The sequence below is a fragment of the Eschrichtius robustus genome, chromosome 8, assembly GCF_028021215.1.
Source record: "Eschrichtius robustus isolate mEscRob2 chromosome 8, mEscRob2.pri, whole genome shotgun sequence".
Lineage (NCBI taxonomy): Eukaryota > Metazoa > Chordata > Mammalia > Artiodactyla > Eschrichtiidae > Eschrichtius > Eschrichtius robustus.
In genome coordinates this window covers 72,745,073-72,758,136 of record NC_090831.1, presented here as the reverse complement: position 1 = coordinate 72,758,136, position 13,064 = coordinate 72,745,073, and the positions used below count along the sequence as shown (strand labels likewise).

Here is a 13,064-nt window from a genome sequence, read left to right as displayed (position 1 = left end):
GGAAGTGAGGAAATGAACTGTGTGCACGTCTGAGGTGAGGGAAGAGCATCTGAGAAAATGAAAACAGCTTTCAGAAAAATTTTGCTTTTCATGTTTGTCAGCGAAAAGAAATTGGCCCTTCTTAGCTCTTGACTTATCTCATTTACACCAACATTCTTACCTGCTTAGTCCAAGGCAGTAAATAATAGTCTGGGACACTTGAGAACCAGTAAACAAAGCCAGAGATCAAAATAGAGATAGCAGCTGAATTCAGCTGGTGTGCCAGCTCCCAGTGACATATGGCACCTTTCTGGAGGCCTGGATTGAGGACTCTCGGGCTGTCCCCAGACTCAAGGAACTAAGGGTGCCAGATCAGTTAACAGTGTCTAGGTATTAGCATGAGATCTAAGCATGCTCTGTAATTGCCACCCTGGAAGAACTTTGATTTCTAGATCACCTAGGAGACTTCAGCTGGAAATTTTAATTTGGACTGCAAAAGATACATGTAATTTATAAATCACACCCCTTCTTTTTTGAACAGTTCTGTTTTTGAAAAGTTGATTGTTTTTTATCACATGCTAATTATGGTACTTATGGGGATGCAAGAAAAAAGAGACTTCTGCCTTCAGTGAATATACATACTAGAAGAGGCTACTTGCTTCAGTTATTCTTAATTCCAAGAAACATTAATATTATAAGAAAGAACCAGTGTTATTTAGATTATTAACCTGAACCCAAGTTTCAGCAGTTTAAGACTTTCTCTCATAAAGAAACTTTTATGGGACTTCCCTGGTGGCGCAGTGGTTAAGAATCCGCCTGCCAATGCAGGGGACACAGGTTCGAGCCCTGGTCCGGGAAGATCCCACATGCCGCGGAGCAGCTAAGCCCATGCACCACAACTACTGAGCCTGCGCTCTAGAGCCCATGTGCCACAACTACTGAAGCCCGTGCGCCTAGAGCCTGTGCTCTGCAACAAGAGAAGCCGCTGCGATGAGAAGCCCGTGCACTGCAACAAAGAGTAGCCCCCGCTCGCCACAACTAGAGAAAGCCTGCGTGCAGCAAAGAAGACCCAACGCAGCCAAAAATAAATAAATAAATTTATTAAAAAAAAGAAAAGAAACTTTTATGATAACTTTTGTTCTGTTAACTTTTCCAAGTCCAAATCTTTAGGTAAAAGCAGTCTGTAAAAGAATCTGTCCCAAAAGAATCATAAGTAAAATGAAATAGTTTTATTATTCATTTAACAATAAGCATTCTTGAACATTGGATTTAGCAATGAGTAGAATGGCATTTCATATAGTAAGCATATAAATTTATCTTTAAAATATTAATGAAAAGTATTGAATTATGACTCTTGAAATCTAAAGCAGAGTTTACTGTAGTGAAGCATAAATACAGTAGCAAATACTGTTTTGCTAGATTCTTGAAATGAAAAAGAGGAAGAGCAATTACTTATTTACTTTGATTTTCAAAAGTAAGCTTAGTGGACTGAAGACCTACTTCTTTCTCATAAATGATTAAAAGCAGTTAACTGTCAAAAATCATTAAAAAATTGTGATTTAGGAAGCAGCCAGGGATAACACAACGATCGTGTGGTAGCTTGATTGGTGATGATCAGATTTTTTTCCACCTGTGTGTTATTTGAACACATGTCAGTCTTGACTTGGTACACATTGTGTAGTTTCTCTATTGAGGAACTAAAGAAAAATATATCATTTTAAGGCTTGTTAAATTTATTTGAACTGTATTGTTGAGAACAATAAACAGCATTTACTTTTGTAAATGAACATATTTAGATGATAATAGTCGAAAGAAATCAGAAATAAATTTACTGAAAGGTGAACCATCTGCTGCTTTCATGTAGCTGTTGGAATTGTCGAAATTAGTTACATATATTTTATTTTTAGTGGAGTGGTATCACAAAATGTACTAATAAGTAATAAAAATGTTCAGTTTTTCTATAGGTAATGAGATAACGTATACTATGGAGTTTTTTTGGTGCTAAAAATTTACAACTATTACATGACTTTTGAATCATTCAGTTGTAATAATTTATCTACTTTAAAAGAATGTTTAGGAAAGAGAATAATTTATCAGATTGCTCTGTAAGGTACTCAACTACAAATTACAAATAGTTCACTCTGAGGTGAAAGCTCATTAAAACGCTTTTTTAAAATCTGGGTTTCTTAAAGATATTTTTAAAGACATATTAGTTATTACGCCTTTTTAATCCATACTGACAGTCATAGAAAAATTTGAGATGTAGAAACACTTGAACATTGTTTAATCAGTTAATGACACTTATTTCCTTTGAGATGAAATGTAGTGTACTCTGTATTACAACATGATTTATTCAATTTGATATACTTAAAAAAACACTTCACACTAAGTCCAAATTATCTTTGGCATTATCTCTTTTTGTTTTACTTGATTTCATTCTGAGCGTTCTAAAATCTTTTTTGCCTCTAAGATGGGAAAGCAATGTAACATTATAATTATATTCACATATGGCCACGATTTTTGTCTTCTTAGGAATTTGAGCAGTTTAACACGAGGTTAAATGAAGTTTCTAAGAGAGTTCGGATACCCTTGGCCGTGTCTAATATACTTTGGGAACATTGTATACGTCTGGCTAATAGAACAATTGTGGAAGGGTAAGTTTTTCATGAAAGCATTATCTGATTCTTCAGTGATAAATCATAATATATGAATAACATTATATGTTATCACTAATGGATGCAGAGAATAGGTAGAGATAGTGATAAATAGTGATAAATAGCAGACAGTCTCATAGTAATTCAGGTTTGACTTTGGAATGCAATTAGAAAGGAGACCTTAAACGCCACTGTGTCACTTTGTTTTCTTGCTGGTGACTTAGAATCAGCTAGTAGAGGAGTGAGGAAAGCAGCATCTAATGGTTATCTGAAAATTAAACTAGTAATAATTATTATTACCTAATACAATTATTACAATGTTGATTATACACAGCATTCATTGAGTGCTATTTGTCATTTATTGAACCAAGCCCTTCACAGGGTTCTATCACCAAATCCCAACATAAACTCTCTTTGGTAGTATTATTCTCTCTGTTTTGTCAACAGAGAGATAGCCTAGCCTCAGAAACTCAAGGCTAAAGAGGTTAAGTAACTTGTCCAAGTTCACACAGTTTTTAAATGCAGAGAAGGCTTATGAACTCCTCATTTTCTAATGGCAAAATCAGTCCTCATAACCACTATATCACTGTTAATATTATTATATCATTGTAAACCATGTTAATCTTTCATATGTTGAGTTTACAGATCAAAAGTAATTTTCCCACTTACTCAGAGACCATGCTTACTCTGCCTGTAACATCTAGAATACAAATAAGAATCAGTAATACATTTAAAATATCCCTGGGAAGCAAACTGCTATTTCAAAGACCATTCACAGTGATCTAGAATTGCACATCAGTTGAATTTTCACACTATCATTTATCTGATTTCTCGTCGGTTCTTATTTCTTATAAAAAAGAATGTGTTTGAAAGTGGAAGTGACGGTGACGAGCTGACAACAGCCTTGGCATTTTGTATAATACATCATCCAATCTGTTAGGGTTAGGGGTTAGGGTTAGGGTTAGGGTTGAAACCAGCAGTGCTGTAAATCCCAAAATGGCTCTCCATCAACAATCATGACTGGATTGACTGTTAACAAATTTATTTAATAGTAGAAAAGTGAATCACAAATGTTATATTTGTGTATAAAACACTTCTTATTTAAAAAAAAAAAAAAAAAAAAAGCTTGGTCACTTTAAATAATATAAATGAGTTTTCTTGCAGATTTCCTTAGGGGAAGTACCTCATTTCCTAGTGTTGAATTCTCCACATTTTGTATGATTGAAGGAATGAGACACTGACTTATGAATAATAAAATGTACTGTTAAGGTTAACATATTTATTCTTATTACTAGTCCACCTTGGAACACAGTTTTTTAGTAGTGTGGGGTCTCAGGATAAGTCTATAAAGTGTTTTTTTAATGAAAAATATGTATGTACTTTCTATGCTTATATGTTTACATGTTTCTTAGGTTTGCTGAGTGTTTACGGGAGAGTTATTTCACTTGTTTTCTTTGCATTGAGTAGTTAAAATATTGAACAGTTTTATGAAGCTAAGATTACTTGGGAATATTCATAGCTTAGTTTTATAAATCTTGGAAGATTTATAAAACTAAGATTAACTGGAATACCAGTTAAATACCAGTTTAACATTCTTACAGATGATTATGTTAATTGAGTAGGCAGAACTATGGTCTGTAGAGCAGGAAGAAACCTTAGAAGTTATTTGATCTTTTTGCTTTGCAAATGAGGAAACTGAGGCCCAGATAGGTAAAATGACTGCTTAGTGACAGGGCTGGAACACAACCCAGTCCTTCTGACTCAAGGCTCACGTGCTCTTTTTTCTCATAGAATCTCACCAAATGTGGATTAGAGAAAAGTTTAAGTACCTAAAGGTTTCTTTTCCTAACCATCCCATCATTTATGGTTTTTTATTCTTGTGTGTCTTAGATATGCCAACGTCAAGAAGTGTAGTAATGAGGGTCGTGCCTTGATGCAATTGGATTTTCAACAGTTTTTAATGAAACTTGAAAAACTAACAGATATTAGACCGATTCCAGATAAAGAATTTGTGGAAACCTATATTAAAGCCTACTATCTAACTGAGAATGACATGGAACGCTGGATCAAAGAGCATAGGGTGAGAGCTGGGAAACAGTTAATTAAGTTTTTATTCCTTATCCATTGTGCTGTTCTCGTCTAGTATATTATATAATTCAAAATCATATGGGTGAAATAGAAACATTTGCTTTTTTAGCATGAACTAATTATGCCAATTCTTTACCATACTCGCACTGTTTATGCAATGCCCTCTGCCTAATCAAATCCTTTTGAGACTTTGTGAACTGTAGCAGTAATTATCTGGAAAAGCAGCCAGAGTCTGAACTTTAGCTGTGTTTATCCTGCAGCTGTGTTGTAGGAGAAGGCTGAAGTTGGTTAACATCAGGACAAATTGAATATAGCAACATTGAAATGATTCACAAGCTAAAGTCTGTTATATAACTTAAACCTTCTTGTAGCCCTGAACAATGAATGGGTGATGGCCTGAACACACTGACATGTAGTAGTGGTGATTGGTATATTAATATTTAAATAGCTAAATTTAACCACATCCTACATTAGATTTTACCTTAAGTATAGATGAGGTTAGTTTTCTTTTGTGTGAATATATAGGTAAGTAGAGAAAAATACTACTTATAGCAAGTGTTATTTTGGATGCTGAATTTTTTTGACACAGTTCAACTCAACATGTATCACCGGAGAATGCTCAATACAGGGAGCTTTTCGGTATGATTGTTATTATATATCATTTGTCTAGATAGGCAGTATGTGAAGACAGATTTAATGAAAATATGAGAAGTGTTAAAATTATCACCAAATCTTATTCCATCAGTAACTCTAGTGTTCACATTTATTAATGCTGTAAACATCGTGGGAAAAGCTAAGTAAATTTTTATTTCATTTGACTGGGTAAGGAAGTAAGGAGTTATTTATATTTACCTTATCAGGCTCATCCTTTCTAGTTTCAACACTCTAGAAAAATGAAATGAGTTTTAGTCTGGACCATTAGCCTGAACTTTGTGTAAATGTGCCCACTGTAGGGCAGTTTCAGATCTTTGAGAGCAAAGTAGAAATGTACATGTTATTTTCAGTGATTTAATCAATACACCAGAATTGAGAAAAATGTCACCACTTTTTGTCCCATTGACCTCCGTCATTTGAGAACCAAAATGCTAAACCAGATGCAGACGAACTGCTGATGTTGCTAGAATCCATTTAATAAAGTAAGCTGTAAACACTTTGGGGTTGGTACTGAGGAAGGGGTTTGGGGTAAAAGGACAAGTAGCTGAAGAGAAAAAGCACAGCTCTTAGAGGTCCATTACGTGATGTAAATACGATGCCCATTTTAGGGTTTCTTCTTTTAATATAGTGGACTAAAATTTTTAGTAATTGTATTTTGGAAAAGCTTTAACTAACCGATATTTGTAACACAGTGAAATTTTCCCAGCAGCCCGGATTGTCCTGTTTTTCCGAGAACTTTCCACAACGTCTAGTGCAGTGCTTGGGTGGTACTTTCTAAATGTTGAGTGATTACTTGAGAGAATTTATGAGGTGTTTACAGGTGCTCTCAGAGATCAGATACACAAACTGAGCAGTTTGCTGAATTTTTAAGATGAACTCTTTCTCATGTTTTGAAATTGCACTGTCTTTATTGGTTACCTCCAGTGAAGGCATGTTCTTTTCTTATTAGATGATAGTACACAACTCTTTCCCGAGCTGAACTCTTACTGTTCATCCTCCAGAACCAAATGAAGGTGTAAAACTTTCTGACGAGCTCCTATTCATGCTCATCCTAACAACTTATCTGAAATTCAGGAACTAAATTGATTTGTACAGCAAAAAAATACTTATATAGTTGACCCTTGAACAACATGGATTTGAACTGTACAGGTTCACTTCTATGCAAATCTTTTCAATAGTAAATACTATAGTACTACATGATCCTCAGTTGGTTGAATCCTCGAATATAGAGGAACCTTGGATGAGGAGGGCTAACTACAATTATGTGCAGGTTTTCCACTGCATGGAGGGTCAGCACCCCTAATCCCTGCATTGTTCAGGGGTCAACTGTAGTCTTAATTTTACTCTCTAGCTACCAATTATAATACAAGGGTTTAAACACCAGTAACTTTTTGTCCTTTGGTACCTGATTCATCTGTTATATCTCAGAAGAGTTGTTCTGTGGTTGGAGATTTTTTTTCTTTTACCTAAAACGTTTGCAAAAGGTACAGTGCTAGACACTGCTTACTTCGTGGCATTTTAAAATTTTGAAATGTCAGTGTATTTTGATAACCTAATAACAAAGACTGTCATAGAAAGAAGCATAGCGTGTGATCTTAATTGGTATGTTATGTGCCATGTTAAAAAGATTCTTGTGCTTCCTGTTTCAAGTGTGTACTATAGATATCCTTATTCCCCACTATTACAGCTCTGTAAACAGTGTGTCTTCCATGTCTTGACTACAGTTTCCGCTGCTTTACACTGATTTCTAGTGCTCAGTAACTAGCCACTGAGACCTGAATATCTGTCTGCCTGTTTTGTGCATTGATCACATACATGTGTTTTAGTGTACTAAATTTGAATCTTCTTTTTTCGAGCAGGAGTATTCATCGAAGCAGCTGACCAATCTGGTAAATGTTTGCCTGGGATCCCATATCAATAAGAAAGCAAGACAAAAACTTCTCTCAGCTATAGATGATATAGACAGACCCAAAAGATAATGAACACAGTCCTTTGTCCTCAATGGCATTGATCTTCTCTCAACATACATGACATGAAAGCCAATTTTTCATGCACTCCTGACAACTGTCTTAAGAAAACTTTGTGCATGTTCTTTCCAACTGGAAAGTGGAAAGCATTGGAGTTTGTGTGGTGTTCTCAAATGATTTTTATATGCCCCGATTGCATCTCTTCAATTTTTAGTTTCATTTGTTGTATTTCTTTCTTGAAATGATATTGCCTCATCATAACTATTGTTATGTGACTACAGTTATACCTTTTACTGAAGAATGTACTATAAATATATGATTAGAAAGAACAGTGGCAATACATTCGTGGGCAGTTTTGGAGAATGAATTTATGTTGGCATTTTTCTACCCTCTGAATTTGGTTCTTAATAAGCATAATATGAGAGGGTTAATGTATAGTATCTCCTAATTATGAGCACTGCATGACAGTTGAAAAGTACATGTAAGGAAAATAGTTGAAAAATCAGTTTGCTGTCTGTGTTTCTAAATGTGAAAGTTTGTGTTAGGGTTAATTTGGTTGTGAGAGTGATCATAAATGATGAAATTTAATAAATATTATACTCTAACATGATCAGCCTATGTGAGACTGCATTTTGATATTTTTCCACAGCAGGCAGATTTCATGAAACTATAATGGGAGTTTTTTAGTGTGTTCTAATTTTAATGGTCTTGTATCCTGAAACCAATGGTGAAAAGTAATTTCATTGGGTAAACCTCTTCAGTGCCTGAGTAGCATGCAGAATGGTGATGGTAGGATTTCCTTCCTTCCGCCCTTCCTTCCCTCCTTCCTTCCGCCCTTCCTTCCCTCCTTCCTTCCCTCCTTCCCTCCTTCCTTCCCTCCTTCCTTCCTTCCTTCCTTCCTTCCTCCCTCCCTCCCTCCCTCCCTCCCTTCCTTTTTAAATAATGGGATATTTTTCCCTGTAAGCTTTACTCTCTTTGAATTTAACTTTTTCTCTTAGAACAGCAAAACCAGGCTTAGCTGACTCAGGGAAAGAATTGCCAGTTAGTCAGTCAAGCATAAGTACAGGGTCATATGTTCACCATTCTTAAATATCTGCTTTGTGTCACAGATACAATGTGAGTTTAGCCAGTGATAAACTTCGGAACTCAATTAGTCTTTAGTAACTGTGTACTGTTACTCTAAACTTTGCTTTGAAGCCAGGGATATTCTACCAACAAATATGACATAAAAATCAATTTCCCTTGCGCTCCTGCCAACTGTTTGATAAGTAATTTTTTGCACATTCTTTCTGACTGGAGAGAAGCTTGTGTGTTGGTCCAGGATTACTGGCATGACCTGTAACATCAATAGCTCACAATCCTGAAACATCTCATGAGAAACTGGCCTTGTGTACTGTGAGTCTTCGAGAGCTGAGGTGCTGAAGTGAAGGGCAAAGTGTGACATGTGATCAAGAACAGAGGTGACAAGGAGATGATTGCCACTCAGTGTCCATCGGTCTCTGCAGGTACCCATAACCGGCACAAGATAACTTGAAACACTTTTTGAGAATATGTCTGTGTGAGGGGTGTTAGTTTGCATCTGTGTGATGAGTTTTTTGTTTTCAGTCTCTCACTTCCCTGTTCATTTGCTGCCAATTTAATATTGACAGTAAATCTTCCTTCTTGTGAAAAGGTATGAATTTGGTGCCATTGTGATCTACTTGTGGAACTAGACTGTGTACTTGTAAGGTAGATCCTGCTGGTAGCCATTATCTGTTTGCAGCCACTTGAAGAAAACAAACATGAGATAAGCTTGGTCGTTGCGTTTCAATGCCATATTCAGCTGGGCACATAAAGAGCTAATCAATCTCATTTCTCAATTGATTAGGAGCTTCTTATTTCTTATTTTTCACGTAGATTTCATAGTTGGCTTTCTTTAATTTCTACTTTAGTTCACTCTGGATAGTATGAACAGCAGTTGTCTGCCTGGTAAGGTATTTTCCTGGGCGATAACAATTGATACAGAGAATTACTTATCTTGTTAGAGACTCAGCCGTGCAGTTGGAGAGACCTTTTAGCTTAACCATACTTTGCTTTCCCCATCTTCAAAATAAAAATCTTTCTGATACTTTTTGGAAAAGGTGTTTTGTTTGTGTTTTCATTAAAAGGTAACTTAATAAGTGCAAATAACATCAAAATAATAACAGGATATTTGAATCATTAAATTACCTAATAACAAGAGAGTTACCAGACATTTCTCAAATATATTATGTAATGATGTTGAATTATAATCATAACAGTTTATGAAACTAATTTTATTATAATCATAACAGTTTATGAAACTAATTTTAAGATAAATAGAATTGAAAAGCTTGAGAATATAAATGGAATTATACATGTTCTAAAAACTTTACTATTATAAAATATTTCTTTTAGTGTCTAAAGTGTTCCTGAACTTTGACATTTTGTATGAATGTGTCCTGTAGAATTCAAGATTTTAAGTTGATATGAGAGCCTGGTAAATTATCCCCTGAGAAAGAATGATGATTTCTACAAATACATTGTTTCGCATTAATACTAGGGAGATGCATAGCAATTCAAGTGAACTAGTTTGCTTCAGTTTATGAAACCTATAGAGATCTTATAAGTTCACTTTGACTAATAAGCTCATTTGCTCAACTTACAAAATGAAATCGAATTTCTCTTGAAGCCAGGATCGTATGGTATTTTATCATATCTTTAAGCAGAATTTCCTTTGAAATCTTCTATTTAGCTGAGTGCTAAAGTGAAACTTTAAGTTAGATTAAATAGCTTTTTCTTTACCCGTTCACTGAAATGTAGTCATAAAAAAAGGCTTGTAATTCAATTCACTTTGAAAGCATAGTTATCTTTTCAAATGAAAAATTGTGCCTGAAAGTGAAATAAAAGTTGTGCTTAGAGCAAAAAGAAGTGGTCCAGGGGAGAAATATTTCTATTTTATATTTACTCTTTGGAGTAATACAGACTTAGTGGTTAACAAAATGATATTTAACTCTGGACAATGATTAATGACAAGAGAATTATTAATACTCTGGTGTATTCTTTGTAAATGTTAAAACCAGTGCAGCTTTTTACAGATTTTTTTTATTGTTATGAAAAATATTTGCACAATTCTTATCGTCTGCAGATTTTTAAAGGCCATCAAAAAGTTTAAGCTGCATAACTCTCCCAAGGACAAAGCTGTGTCAGGCTTTATACATGAGAATTCTTAACTCGTCCAAAATGATGGAGGAAAGAGTAGTTCGTTAGTTCTGATGATACTTTTTTTGATCGGCATATCCTTTGGTGAATGTTGCTAAGTATACCTGCATCATTTTTTTCCAGAGTTGCCATCTGCCTTGCAGCTGGGCTCAGGACAGTTTTTACATCACACATGATGGGTTAAGGAATAGGCTTTCTTGGGGAAACTTACAAGCTTTGGACAGAAAAAAAAAGAGAAGCTTTTGTCCCTTACCCACTTGCCATTGTCCTTATGAGAGGTGAGACAGGGCTAGGAGAGTACAGAGACTGTACTGGGGGAGGATTTTTTATAGCAAATACAGCAACTCGCCACCTAGTGACCCGGGGCCTGCGGGTGTTGTTCCTTTGTCTGGGAGGAGAGAGCCATTTTCTTTGGAAAGATGAGTTCCAGTGCCACCCCTTCCCTAGCCAGCACATCCCCCAAGCAGCTGAGTGAGCTCCAGGGTCATACCAGTGTCTGTCTGGTGTCAGGTACTGGCAGGGCTCTAGTGGATTGGACAGATAACACCTGCTCTCAGGGAGCTTAAGTCTAGCAGGATAAATAGATGTAAGCCAAAAGAAAATTCTGGAGTAGGCATCAGGAAAGACTCCACTGAGGAAGAGACGTTCACATGGGGACTGAGGATGAGTAGGAGTTAGGTGAGGAGACTAAGGGAAGAGTGTGCCTGAGGATCAGAAAAGCCAGTGTGGTTGGTGCACAGAAGGGAGGGGGAAAGCGGGGGACACAGAGAAAACTAAGGAGATGCGACAAACTTAGATGTCTTAAGCATCCAAGCAGGAGACACAAATGAATAAAGCAGCAGATGTTATTCAATAACAAGTGACAGGCATTTTGAGACGTGGACAGTTCAGGTCAGGCCGTACCTGCAGGCACTCGAATTATACTTTTAATCTCTGCATTCAAATGAATGAATCACCTCCTTGGCCCATCAGCCAAAGGGAGGAGGGAGTCTGTATACAGGAGGGAAAACCCAGAACATCCATCTGTGTGTTTCCTTGTGCACCTTGACAGCACTTAGCACAGGATCTTACTTTGCTCAAAACTACACGATGGATGGAGTGGTCAAATGGATGAGATGCAAGGGCTTGGGCCCGTCAAACTAGAATTCCCTCCTAAACTGTCCTGAACAGCTGGGCAGTTTCTTTGGGGCAGGACTGTCACGAGTTAACTTCTTTACACTCCAGAGGTCCTTGTCCTGGATCAGACACATAATTGATGTTTGTTTATTGACTTCTCAGTACTGAGGAAAGGATTAATTACTCACTGATTGTTGAAGAGAGGTGCCCACTGGCATTGGAAGCTGAAACAATAGCAGTTTAAAAAGAAGCAAATACTTCTATTCCTTAATGTTCTTTGCACACCTGCAGGCAGCCTGAGATGAAGATTGACTTGTTTTAATAGACTGCGCCCTGGACCAGTGGTTCTCAGAGTCTGGTTCCCAGACCAGCAGCCTCAGCATCACCTGAGAACCTACTAGACAAGCAAATTCTCAGGCTCCACCAGAGACCTTCGGAATCAGAATCTCTGGGGGTGGGACCCTGCAGCTGGTAGTTTGACAAACTCTGATGCATGCTAAAGTTTGAGAGCCACTGCCTTCAAACACACACACACACAGGGATGAAGTGATCCGGAGCAGTTGTTCACTTGGAACTTTCTCCTCACAGAAAGGACTGTAGTATAGCTATTACAGACAGACTGCTGAGAGGGCCTTTTTTTTTTTTCTTTTTTCTTTTTTCCCCACTTTAGGATAAGAATCGATACTTTTCTACGGAATAAATCTTAGAGCATTGCCTTCCCCATATGAGCCTTTATGAGTGACTAGTGTTTGAACAGGCCACCAAGCGTGTGTGTGTCCTTCACTCTGACTTGAGTAGAATCAGAAAGATTCTCCCAGGAGAGTTTTAATTGGTGCATAAGTCACAAGCAGTGAGACAAGTGGAACTGCAGGAATAACTAATATAATGTATCGTATTTTACAGAGATTTTGTCTTTGATTCTCTCAGCAATTCATTGAATCAGACGGAGAGAGGCCAGTTGATGATTTGATAAGGGAAGCTTGGCATGAGCTGGATGTGTGTTGGTGACTGTGCTTCTGTTGAGTTCATATTCTTTCATTCCTGCCTAGTCTCTAGGTACTCTTCTGTGTCAATAATTTTAAATTTCTGTTTATCTAAGATGGGATAATAATAGTACCTACTTCATAGAACTATTGTAAGGATAAAAGAAAATGTGAAATTAAGTTCTTAGAACAGTGCCTAGCATTTAGTTAAGGGTTCAATAAATGGTGGTTATTATATTAACTTTGTTTTGTGGAGATGGTGATCGGGGCCCAGGAGGCTGAAGCTGTCTTCCCAAAGTCACGTTGCAAGGCAGGGAAGCAGCACTTGAACCCAGTGCTTTTCCCATCACAGCTTCTAGTAGCGGTCTGATCTATGTATTGGCCACTGATGGACCTCATCACGT

General features: G+C 36.8%; 1 protein-coding gene across 1 annotated transcript in view; it reads left to right on the top strand.

The window, feature by feature from the left end:
- The window catches only part of VPS50 (VPS50 subunit of EARP/GARPII complex), a 130,111-nt gene extending 122,196 nt beyond the window's left edge, over positions 1-7,915 (top strand). Inside the window, exons 26-28 of the mRNA XM_068549991.1 lie at positions 2,512-2,633; positions 4,524-4,713; positions 7,235-7,915. Coding sequence (XP_068406092.1) covers positions 2,512-2,633; positions 4,524-4,713; positions 7,235-7,354 — 432 coding nt within the window. The 3' untranslated portion in view covers positions 7,355-7,915. The remainder of the gene's footprint in view (positions 1-2,511; positions 2,634-4,523; positions 4,714-7,234) is intronic.
- The last annotated feature ends 5,149 nt before the right edge of the window (positions 7,916-13,064 follow it).